This window comes from Megascapheus bottae, chromosome 10, assembly GCF_031878675.1.
Source record: "Megascapheus bottae isolate mThoBot1 chromosome 10, mThoBot2.hap1, whole genome shotgun sequence".
NCBI classification, from domain to species: domain Eukaryota; kingdom Metazoa; phylum Chordata; class Mammalia; order Rodentia; family Geomyidae; genus Megascapheus; species Megascapheus bottae.
In genome coordinates this window covers 63244159-63256439 of record NC_143518.1, presented here as the reverse complement: position 1 = coordinate 63256439, position 12281 = coordinate 63244159, and the positions used below count along the sequence as shown (strand labels likewise).

Sequence of the window (12281 nt, the reverse complement as noted above, 5' to 3'; positions counted from 1 at the left end):
CATCAGAAAAAAATTGGCAAGGACACAGAATGACAGTGGGACTCATGCTGTTAGTAAGACCTTAAAATACTGACAATGCGTATGAACACAGACATATCCCATGACCAAGAATTTTACCCCAAGAAATATAAGTGAACATATCAATTAATAGATATAAAGTGTTCACAGCAGCAATGTTCACAATAGCTCCAAATCAGAAACAACATAAACATTCATCTCGGTGCATAGATAAATAAGTTGTGGGACATTCATACAGTAGGCACACCAGAGAAAATGAACAAACTTCTGCCACATGCAGAAAGATAAATTAAAAAAAATAAGCCTGGTGCGGTAGCTCATGCCTGTAATCCTAGCTACTCAGGAGGCTGAGATCTGAGGATCACTGCTCAAAGCCAACCCAGGCAATAAAGTCCAAAAGACTCTTATCTCCAATTAAGCACTAGAAAATGGGAAGTGGGACTGTGGCTCAAAGGGCAGGGCAGTAGCCCTGGGCCAAAGTTCAGGGAGAACACCTAGGCCCAGAGTTCAAGCCCCATGACTCACACACATACACACACACACACACACACACACACACACACACACACACACACACACACACACACACACACAAAACACCCAGCTGCCAGGCACCAGTGGTTCATGCCTGTAATCATAGTTATTCAGGAGGCTGATATCTGAGGATTGCATTTTGAAGTCAGCCTGGGCAGGAAAGTCTGAGAGACTCATCTCCAATTAACCACCCAAAAACCAGAAGTGGAGTTGTGGCTCAAGTGGTAGAGCCCTAGCCTTCAACAAAAAGCTCATGGACAGAGCCCAGGCCCCAAAGGTAAGCTCCAGTGATCACACACACACACACACACACACACACACACACACACACACACACACACACACCACACAGGAACAGATTGACTTCAGGGGCTAAAGTTCAATTGAAACAAAAATGGAATGTTTCATGAATAAAAAATTTGTTTGGGAAATTTTTGGAATGAAGAAGATCAAAAATGTAGGGTAATGAGCAGAATAAACTGACAAATATCCTCAAAGAGCTAAAAGAAAAAGTATAGGAAATCAGGAAAACTAACTATAAAAAAGTAACCACACAGCAAGTCTGAGACAGAAAAAATTGCAATAAACTGACAGGAATTTTTTTTGAGGGGGGGTTCATTGTGGGACTGGAACTCTGCACCTAGGCACTGTCCCTGAGCTCTTCAGCTCAAGGCTAGTGCTCTATCACTTGAGCTACAGTGCCACTTCCGGTTTTCTAGTGGTTAACTGGAGATAAGAGTTTCAGGGACCTTTTTGTACCTGGGCTGGCTTTGAACCATGATCCTCAGATCTCAGCCTCCTGAGTAGCTAAGGTGTGAGCCACCGATGCCAGGCAGGAAATCTTTTTTTTTTTTTTAAAGAGATTCAAGAACAGATGTGAGAAGACAGAACAGAGTCAATCACACTGGAGATGGGAAACCAAAATGATCGAATGTAAAGAGCAGAAAGAAAAAAGAATGATCACATTATCCACCAATTCAAAAGAAGCACTTAAAAAGACACAGGAGTTTGGCCTAGCATGCACGAAGGCCCAGATTCGATTCCTCAGTACCACATACCTAGAAAAAAGCTGGAAGTGGTGCTGAGGCTCAAGTAGGACAGTGCTCAAGCCCTGAGTTCAAGCCCCACAACTGGCAAAAAAAAAAAAAAAAAAAAAAAGACACTCTACTCCAGTGTTCACAGCCGAACTATTCACAAGAGCCCAAAGGTTCAAACAACCCTAGGGCTGCAAATTAATGAATGAAAACATAGGTAGCATGAACATATAACAGAGTACTGTTCAGAGAAAGAAGTGAAATTCTAACACATGCTGCCATGTTGAACTTGGAAATCACTATAGTAAGTGAAATAAACCAGACACAAAAGGATAAATATTGTTTAATTCCAAACAGGTGAAGTACCTAGAATAAACAAACTGACAGAAATAGAAAATAAACTGCCAACTATTAAGGTTTGGGAGAAAAGGGGGGATAGGGTTTTACTATACTTAAGATGATGAAAAAGGTTACAGAAATCAGTGTTGATGGCTGCACCAAATTGGAATATACACTTGAAAACATTTAAAATGACAAATTTCACATTTGAGTGTATTTTCCTACAAGTTAAAAAAAAAGTACAGAGAAAAAAGACAGAGATGTATCAGGACTCACCAGTTCCGGCATCCATTTCCCAGCCTCCCCAGCACATGCAGCTGCGCCCATGTCTGCATCTCCCAGGGAAAATGGTCTCTTGGCAGCTTTATCCACCCTAGAATCTTCACCTGTCTTAACCCACAAATTCTCCATATTTCCCTAAAAGAAAAATGTGCTAGTAATTATAAATGGCATTTGACTTTAAATAAGCATGCAGACTTTATAAATGGAATGCTGATTTTTTATGCATGTTGGAAGGAGAAGAAAGCATAAGATTCTAACCTACAGGAACTCATTTTACATTTTGGGGCTATTAGTGTCATATTGCACAGCAGGTGTTAGGAAGTCAAATATGAACTAAGAGGGCTGGATATTAGAGCATTCAACATAGTGGTTATCCCTTACTCCTCTGAAGACACAGACTTTTGGAACACATTCTCTGCCTTGTCTTGTCTGTCATTTCCCACATTTCAGAGCTGCATAGCTAATAACAGTAATAATTTCAAGCATGCATGCTCTTTGCTATGTGCCAGATACTACTTCATATATTCCCTTACAGTTTAGTGATGGTCACAGAGGCAGGGTAAGTGGAATTTAATGAATACTTTGTTTACAGTGCAATACACAAATACTATCATAACAACTGCTGTGCAAAGCCAGTCAGTGATGTGCATAAAGAACTAGGCCAGAAGAATCAAAATGTAAACTTTCTGGAGAAGTTCTGGCCCTCGTGTACTATTTAGAGGGGAAAGAGGAACCTCAGAAATGTGGAAGAGCATAGTGACTGCTGGGATCACAGGAAATCCCCCATTATTTCAGTTGAAATTATGTTATGCATGCCAGAACAAGAAGCATGATACTCAAATAAGGGTAGTAAGGGTAACACAGCATGCTATGCCAATGAACATGTACTTGATTCCAAAGGCAGGGTCAAATCTCTCAACATTGGATTGCATTCAAACTTGCTTTTAAGGTCAAAATGAATGGGAATACAAATTTTGTATGGAGAAATACTGTAGACCATAGATTACTGGATTATAGTATAAAGTCTCCTCACCCCCCTCCTCCTCCTCTTCCTCCTCATCCTACTCCTCCATTTCCTCTTCCTTCTCCTCCTCCTCCTCCTTCTTCTTTTTGCCAGTCCTGGGGCTTGAACTTAGGGCCTGGGCACTGTCCTTGGACCCTTTTTTTCTCAAGGCTAGTGCTCTACCACTTGAGCCACAGTGCCACTTCTGGCTTTTTCTGTGTATGTGGTACCGAGGAATTGAACACAGGGCTTCGTGCATGCTAGGGAAGCACTCTACCATTAGGTCACATTCCTGGCCCTATTCTTTTTAATATAATTTTATTGCTATTAGGATGTTGTACAGAGGGGCTGACATTTCATAACTCAGTACTATTATTGTTTAGAAAAACGTTCTGTTCCAACGAACACTGTTTTTCCATAGATAGTGTTTAAAAACCTGAATGGTATATTTAGCCAAGATTTTTTTTAAAGTATGAATATTCAATCCCTAAATATCATTTACAATCCCTTATTTTTTATTCAGAAGACTACTGGTAGTAGAGGAAATGTGAACAAGCACAAAGAAATGATTCTGAAAATTTATACTTAAAAAAATGTCTTAGGCACCCAATATAAAGGGGCAATGGAACAGTCAATGGCAAAAATAGAGTACCCAGCTAAGCTCTCATTCATAACTGAAGGAACAATAAAAATCTTCCATTCCAAGGAAAAGTTGCAACATTACCTACCAACCAAACCAGCATTACAGAAAAATTTCAAAGATATTCTACACATTGAAAACCAATACAAACATAATACTGACACAGAAATGGCACCTAAAAATCATACCAGCTAAGTACCACAAGAACTGCCAAGACACAGGCCCTAATGAAAGCTTTTAAAAATGGCAGCAACTAGTAAATATTTTTCGATCCTAACACTCAATATCAATGGAATTAACTCTCCAATTAAAGGGCATAGACTATGAAGTTGGAACTAAAAGCAAGATCCATCATTCTGCTGTCTTAAGAGACACATCTTGCCCAAAAAAACAAATATTTTTTGAAAGTGAGAGGTTGGAATAAAGTTTATCAAGCTAACGGCCCCCACAAAAAGGTTGGAGTTGCCATCCTCATATCTTTTGATTAAAAGATGGGCCAAAGACTTAAAGAGAGTCTTCTCTGAAGAAGAAATAAGAATGGCCTATAGACACATGAATACATGCTCGACATCTCTGTCTATAAAAGAAATGCAAGTCAAAACAACTCTAAGATTCCACCTCACACCAGTTAGCATGGCCATGATCAAGAAATCTAATAACAACAGGTGCTAGAGGGGATGTGGCCAGGAGGGATCATACTACACTGTTGGTGGGAGTGCAAACTCGTTCAACCACTATGGAAAGCAGTATGGGGCTTCCTCAATAGATTAAACATAGAGCTCCCCTATGACCCAGCAATTCCACTATTTGGCATTTACCCAATTGTCCAGAAACAAGGACACACTAAATCCACTAGCACAAAGATATTCATTGTAACACTATTTACCATAGCAAAGATATGGAACCAACCCAGATGTCCCTCAATTGATGAGTGGACCAACAAAATGTGGTATTTATATACAATGAAATTCTCTGCTGCTGTTTGAAAGAATGACATTGCCCCATTTGTAAAGAAATGGAAAGACTTAGAAAAAATCATATTAGGTGAAGTAAGCCAGACTCATTTGTCATAATCAGAAACCTTGAGCTCTCCTAGCAGAGATTTACAATAGAACAAAACCTAGATATATAAGGCCATATAGTACGACACTAACTGAAAGGACACCCTGGATATTGAAACAAAAACCATATAATGAGTGATGGTTGTCCTTAATGTGCTATGTTATTTCTCATCTCTTTTGCTGTCTCTTGGTTATCTCATATTTTTTCAGTATTTCACCTTGTTATCTGATATGTTGTATATATGCATATTTGGTTATTTGAAGTTGAATATGGAAGGGAGAAAAACAAGATGAGGGTTGGGGGTGGGGGGAGGGAAATGGGGACCAATACATGAGAAAGGGTATCAATATGTGAAGTAATGTACCGTTTATCTGGTGAATATAATGTAACCATTCTATTAATTACAATGAAAATATATGAAAAAAAAGAATGGTACTATGTATTTTGAGACTAAAAATAAGACTGGGAAAGTGGAGAAAATGAGGAAGAGGGGTGATATTGATCTATTCATATTCTGACTTACTGAATTCATATCCCTTTGTATAACTACATAATATTAAAAACTACAAAATATTAAATCTATGAATCTTAAAAAAAATGTCTTAAGGCCTGGAATTTGGCTTAGTGGTAGAGTGCTTGCCTAGCATACAGGAAGACCCAGGTTCAATTCCTTGGTACCACATCGGGGGAGGGAAACAGGGACAAAAACATGAAAAAGAGTATCAATGTGTGCACTCACTACCTAACAAATGTAACTGTAACCCCTCCATATATTACCCTAATAATAAAATAAAATTTAACTTAAAAAATATTCTAACGTCAGGTGCTAATAGCTTATGCCTATACTCCTAGCTACTCAAGAGGCTGAGAGCTGAGGATCATAGTTCAAAGCCAGCCCAGGCAGGAAAGTTAGTGATACTCCTATGTCCAATTGACTACACACACACCTAACTTCTAGATATTTAAATAAGTACACATGCCAGCATCTCTGATAAATGGCACATTTTTAGGATTACTAAAAATTCTTTTTTTTTTTTTGGTCTGTCCTTGGGCTTGGCCTTGGCCTGAGTGCTGTTCCTGAGCTCTTCAGCTCAAAGCTATTACCCTACTCCTGGGCCTGGGCCTTGTACCTGAGCTCTTCAGCTCTAGGCTACCACCCTACCCCTGATTCCTTCCAGTTTTTGGAAGGAATTGAAGATAAAAGTCTCACAGTCATTAGTGGTCATTAGTGGTCTTTAGTGGTCTTTGGCTGTGAACTGTGATCCTCAGATCTCAGCCTCCTGAGTAGCTAGGATTACAGGTGTGAGCCACAGTGCCTGGCTAAAATTCTTAATTTTAGATGAAGCTTTCCAAGAAGAGAAATTTCATGAGAATAAAAAAAGCCATGAAAAATGAAAATAGACAAGAAATATATTTGGAAATTTTTTGTTTAAAAAATAATCAGCTTCCTTTTTCAACATCTAGGTTATAAATGAGGCCAAAAGCCAAAAAAATCTTGCTGGCTGTCCTCCCAGTTCACAGTTAACAGTGAGAGACACCGAGTATCAGGTCCATATTTTTTCTGATTGAAAGCTTCAAGTTTCTGGAAAAACTGTTTGGTTCAACACTGATTAACTTTCTAGTTTCGGCAAAAGGGCAGGTAAAGGGATTTGAGGACTCAGAGAATCAGTTTAAATCACTGCTTTACCAATTTATAGATCTGTGTCATTAGACCAGTTCTTTAGGCTCCTTTACTGTTGTGCTTGTAATAATAAACAGATAGTAACACCTGATTTGTGTGTCTGCTCTGACAATGTTCAAATACAGTGTAAACAATGTGCCTGACAAAACAGCAGACACATATAACCATGAGGTCATAAATAAATGTTCCTTATGATTTTATGGTTGTTTTTCAAAAAGCTAGTTTTTCAAAAAGATGACACTAGGAGACACTAGAAAAAAAATATATATATATATATTCAAGTTGGGTATAGTGGCTCACACCTGTATTCTTAGCTACTCAGGAGACTGAGATCTGAGGATAGCAGTTCAAAGCCAGCCTGGGCACTAAAAAGTCTGTGAGACTCTTCTCCAATTAACTAGTAGAAAACCAGAAGTGGCCCTGTGGCTCAAGAGATAGGGCCATAACCTTGAGCTGAAGAGCTCAGGGACAAGACCCAGGCCCAGAGTTCAAGCCCCACAACTCACCAGAAAAAAAAATATATATATATATATATTCAAATGATGTAATAGCACTGATAATAGACAACATCTAAATCAAGTCATTTAAAGTCTCCTTTAACAAAAAAGGTATTATCTCTTGATTGATTGATTCACTTATATTCAAGATACTCTAAAAAGTTTTACTTATACTGAATCTCCAATATAATAGCAGGTATATAAAATTGTGTCTATAAAACGCATCAATTCACTATAAAGGTAAAAAGTGGGAGTACAGTTATAAAATAATGAAAATACAAAAGTCGCTGGTCATCATCGGTGGCTTCCTAGCTACTTAGGAAGCTGAAGTCTGAGGATCAGGGTTCAAAATCAGCCTAGACAGGAAAGTCCTGATACTCTTATCTCCAATTAATTACCAATAAACAAGAAGTAGAACTGTGGGGGGTGTGGAGGGGGGAGGGAAACGGGTACCAAGACATGTGAAAGGGTATCAATGTATGTGAATTAATGCACCTTCTATCTGGCAAATATCATGTAACCCTTTTACTAATTACAATAAAAAAAATTTTTAAAAAAGGGAAAAAGAAAAAAAAAAAGAAGTAGAACTGTGGCTAAAGTGATAGAGCACTAGCCTTGAACACAAAAACTCAGGGACAGTTCCCAGGCCCAGAGTTCAGATTCAGGACAGGCAAAAGGAAAAAACAAATTAAGACTAATATTAATTAAATATCAAAATCACTTAATCTAGCAGCAACTATCATTTTAGTTACTGTCTGACATTCAACTCCAAATGAATGTTTAAGATCAACAACAGGGCCCCTCTGTAACCTTGTCCATTCTACAATTAGGACTGTAGTTTTCTCTGACAAAGTCCCTTTGCCAAACACACTGCAAGGAGATTGTGCTGCCATTTCCTCTGCTCCCTCACTTCCCCTGCCCTGTGATTCACTGGTCTGCCCAATTTCCTTTCTCAGTTCCCTTCCCCTATATCCCACTTTTGTGAATAATTGACTCACCCTTAGGTCATTACATATTTACAAGGAAAGCAAAAAAATATGCTTTTAAATGAGCTATGTAGTTTTATATGATGATTTCTTCAAATTGACACTAAAATAGATAAGATGAAATTTTAGCCACTAATGTTAGGACAAATATATACATATGTATGTATAGGAGAGAGAGAGAGAGAGAGAGAGAGAGAGAGAGAGAGAGAGAGAGAGAGAGAGAGAGAGAGGGAGGGAGGGAGGGAGGGAGGGAGGGAGGGAGGGAGGGAGGAAGAGAGAGAGAGAGAGAGAGAGAGAGAGAGAGAGAGAGAGAGAGAGAGAGAGAGGAAAGAAAGAAAGGAAGGAAGGAAGGAACGAAGGAACGAAAGGAAACAAAGGAGGAAGGAAAGGAAAGAATGAAAGGAAAAAAAGGAAGGAAGGAAGGAGGGAAGAAAGGAGGGAAGGAAGGAAGGACAAACAACAGAGATCTAAGGTAAGGTTCTTAACAGTTTCTAGATTTAACAAAGACTTTTCTATATAACTTTTGACAAAGGCCAAGTGGACCATTCAAAAAGGAGAGTAACTATCAGTCCTTTTCACAGCATGATTTATTCTGCCACCGTGAATTCTGACTTTTGAGGCATCAGGCAAAGGCCAGCACAGTACCTTGGCCAAACTTCTAGGAGAGAATTAAGCAGTTCAGAAGACTGGGAGGAAGGGCAGAAGGGAACACTCAAAGGAAAATAGAATTTCTGGTTAGAGAACATGCTCACAGATGCATCCTGGGGCAACTGTTTCCTCATTGTCTCCTCTTGCCTTTGAGACTTCAGCTCTTGCTGGAGACTTTCATTTTCAAGTACAACCACCTGTATTCTATTTTTCATTCCAGAGAGTTCTTCCTATAAAAAGAAGAAATCAAAATATGTTGTTAAATATTTTTAAACATTGATTACTAGACAATCCAGAACAATATAAGGTATGGAAGACTTATGCTATCATGTTCCTAAAATATTGAAATCATATGTAGGTGAGGAAAATTATATAAACATTAGATAACAAAGAGAAGGCTTGGGTGAGGCTCTGCTGATGTCTATTATAAAGTGTGCAGATCCTGACAATTCCTTTGCCACAGAGTGAGGTTTTTTAAAAAGGTCTGAGTTATCTCATATTTTTTTTTGCCGGATCCAGGGCTTGAACTCAGGGCCTGCGCATTGGCTTTGGGCTTCCTCAAGGATAGAGCTCTATCACTGGAGCCACAGCACCACTTCTGGCTTTTTCTATGTATGTAGTACCAAGGAATCGAACCTGGGTTTTCACGCATGCGAGGTAAACACTCTTACCACTAGGCCAAACTCCTGGCCCTATCTCAGACATTTTTAAGAATGTAGTACATAATTCCTGAACACTAAGGTTAAGATATATTATTATTTAAGATCAAATGTCAGTAATTTGAAAGAACAGAGGGAGACTGTGAGATTAAAGCATTAAAATGTGTGATGATATTTTTTTAATGAACTTGTAGCAGATGGAAAGGAACTGTAAGAAAAGCAGTTTGGTAGAAAGTTCTTAGCTCTCCTTTGGCCTGTTAACAAGAAATCATCTGCGCAACAATCAAGCTAGGGAGAATGGTATACATCTGTAAGCCCCACTATGTAGAGTAGAGGTAGGAAGATTGTAGCCAATCTAGGAAAATAAAAGGCAAAAAGGGATGGAAACCTGGCAGACTGGCATAGTAAAGCACTTATCTAGAAAGTAGAAGGCTCTGAGTTCAAACCAAAATACCACTACTCAAGAAGAATCAATAAATATAACGATTCTTATTTTGAGAGTATTAATTACTAAGGTAATAAAATAATATTCACTACTAGTGTAATAAAAAATTGTTATGTAATGTCAAGTTCCTAGCAACTACTTTTTTAGGAACAAAACCCTAGCTACCCAGGAGGGGGAAATCCCAGCTATCAGCCAGCCTGCACTGGAACCACCAGGATAGATGTCTGGTGTTCCTCCTACACAGCGGGCCACACAGAGGAGGCCACAGGGAGGAGGGCTGTGCTCTGAGGCCAGCCAGGCAAAAAGTCCAAGACCTTATATGAAAACTAAAGTAAAAAGGGCTGGGGAGTGGGGGGGGGAAGCAATAGATCATCTATAAAGAAAGTATAAGGTCCTGAGATCAAACTCCAGTTGCCAAAGAGAAAAAGAAAAGCAAAGAAAGGAACGAGCTGTACTTGAAATGTATAATATAAAATCATATTTCAGAATTTCAAATTTCAATCTGACATGCAGCATCAATTTCATCTTTGCAACAAGAAACATGTTTTGTAAACTGAAAAGCCAAGATCTTAATCGTGGCCCCAGGGAAAACCACTGCTCCCAAATCAAAGAGACAGGCAAATATTGAAGGTCAGAACTTACTGGAGCAACAAGCCATAAGAAGAAAGAGAACCACAAGTTCAAGACCAGCATGGGCTACATGGCAAGACACAGTCTCAAAACAAAAACAAATATAAACAAAATACTTGTAAGATATGAGCTTTTCACAACTTTCTTATCATGCTAAATTTAGAGTTATACCATGGACTAAAAGACAGGTAATAATTCTGTCATCTAAACCAGATGGTAAATTTATTATTTAAGTTTTATCCACATACTACAATGATTAGCAAATTCTTCTTCTTTTAGTTGCCTGTAGTGCTTGAATTCAAGGCAGGATCCTGAGCTCCATTGTGCCCAAGGCTACCGCTCTACCACTTGAACCATAGCGCCACTATCGCTACTATCGAGGTTTTCTGAGTGGTTTACTGGAGATAAATCTCACAGGGACTTTTCTGCCCGGGCTGGCTTTGAACCATGATCCTCAGATCTCAGCCTCCTGAATAGCTAGGATTATAGGTATGAGCCACAGGTGCCCAGCTAACAGATTCTTCTTGATGATTTATAGGATATCATTTTGGTTTTAGTGGTAATCATAAAATAACTGTCTATGTAATGATTATGCCCTCCAAGAACAAGTAGAAAGCTACATGTTAAATCATGAGCTCTTTTATAAACTCTAGATAAATCATTAAATTACATACTGTCCTTATACCTTAGGAGACCAACTGAAATGTTAATAATACAGTCTTACAAAAAGTATCAATTCCTACAAAAAAAAAACCCACAAAGTATACAACTCAATCTGCAGCATTAAAAGAAACAAAAAGAAAATAAAATATAATCATACTACCTTATGCAATGATAATGAAAAAACTGAATATAATGAAGAAATATAATCTAAATCACTTATATGTAGCATACAAGCTATAGGTGTGCATCAGTTTTCTTGATCATTACTATCTACAGTGAGTATTCCATGGGTATTCACAGTCATGGTTAGACTTTTAATACAAATACTGAGGCAAATTTAGTCTATAGCTTGGAATTGCTGATTGTGGTACCTTAGCTCCATAGGTTGAAACGACAAAGAGGTTGCATCACTGGTATTAGAATTCCAAAACATTTATATATTCTATAGTAACTGAAGTAGAAAAGAAAAGTGCTGAAACTTGGAACACAGTCTGAAATCATTAAAGTATAATGGACTAAACAGGAATTAAGCAATCAGATATGTCATACTCAAAACCATTCCATGTACGAAAAATCTATAAGATTCTTATTTCCAATTAGTTACCCAAAGAAAGCCAGAAGCAGAGCTATGACTCAAATAGTGGTAAAATGCTAGCCTTGAACAAAAGAGGTCAGTGATAGTATGTAAGCCCCGAGTTCAAGACCAGTACTGACATAAATTAATATTTTCAGTTATTGTTATAAACATGAAGTCACAATAATAGCAAATATCTACATGAGGTAATTGGTATAAGCTTTAATTCATTGACATTCACATTTTTAATGAAAGACATACCACATACCTTGCAGAACTTGACTTCTGCTTCCAAATGATGAATGTATTGAGACTGATCATTAATGATGGGAACCAGGTTGTTCAGTGTGGGTGCGCTGGCCTCCTCACCTTCTGACGACCTCTGAGGCAGAAAGGACAAAGGAAGCACCAATGAGCAACAACTCTCTCAACACTCAAGTGCACTGCTCACATAATATAAACACAGGATAGCTATCGGAGTAGCTAATAGTATTTATATCTCTAGTCTTTAAATTCCACAAATATACAAGACTCAGGATATGAATATCACTTTTTAAAAGATAGTGTTATGAGAAACACATACAAG

The 12281-nt window shown here is 38.3% G+C and overlaps 1 protein-coding gene across 1 annotated transcript in view; it reads right to left on the bottom strand.

The window, feature by feature from the left end:
• Window positions 1-12281, bottom strand: part of Sdccag8 (SHH signaling and ciliogenesis regulator SDCCAG8) — a 188973-nt gene that overhangs the window by 160566 nt on the left and 16126 nt on the right. The window contains exons 4-6 of the mRNA XM_090341503.1: window positions 11964-12077; window positions 8829-8954; window positions 2202-2342 (exon numbers count right to left, since the gene is read on the bottom strand). Of these exons, the coding sequence (XP_090197629.1) occupies window positions 2202-2342; window positions 8829-8954; window positions 11964-12077 (381 nt within the window). The remainder of the gene's footprint in view (window positions 1-2201; window positions 2343-8828; window positions 8955-11963; window positions 12078-12281) is intronic.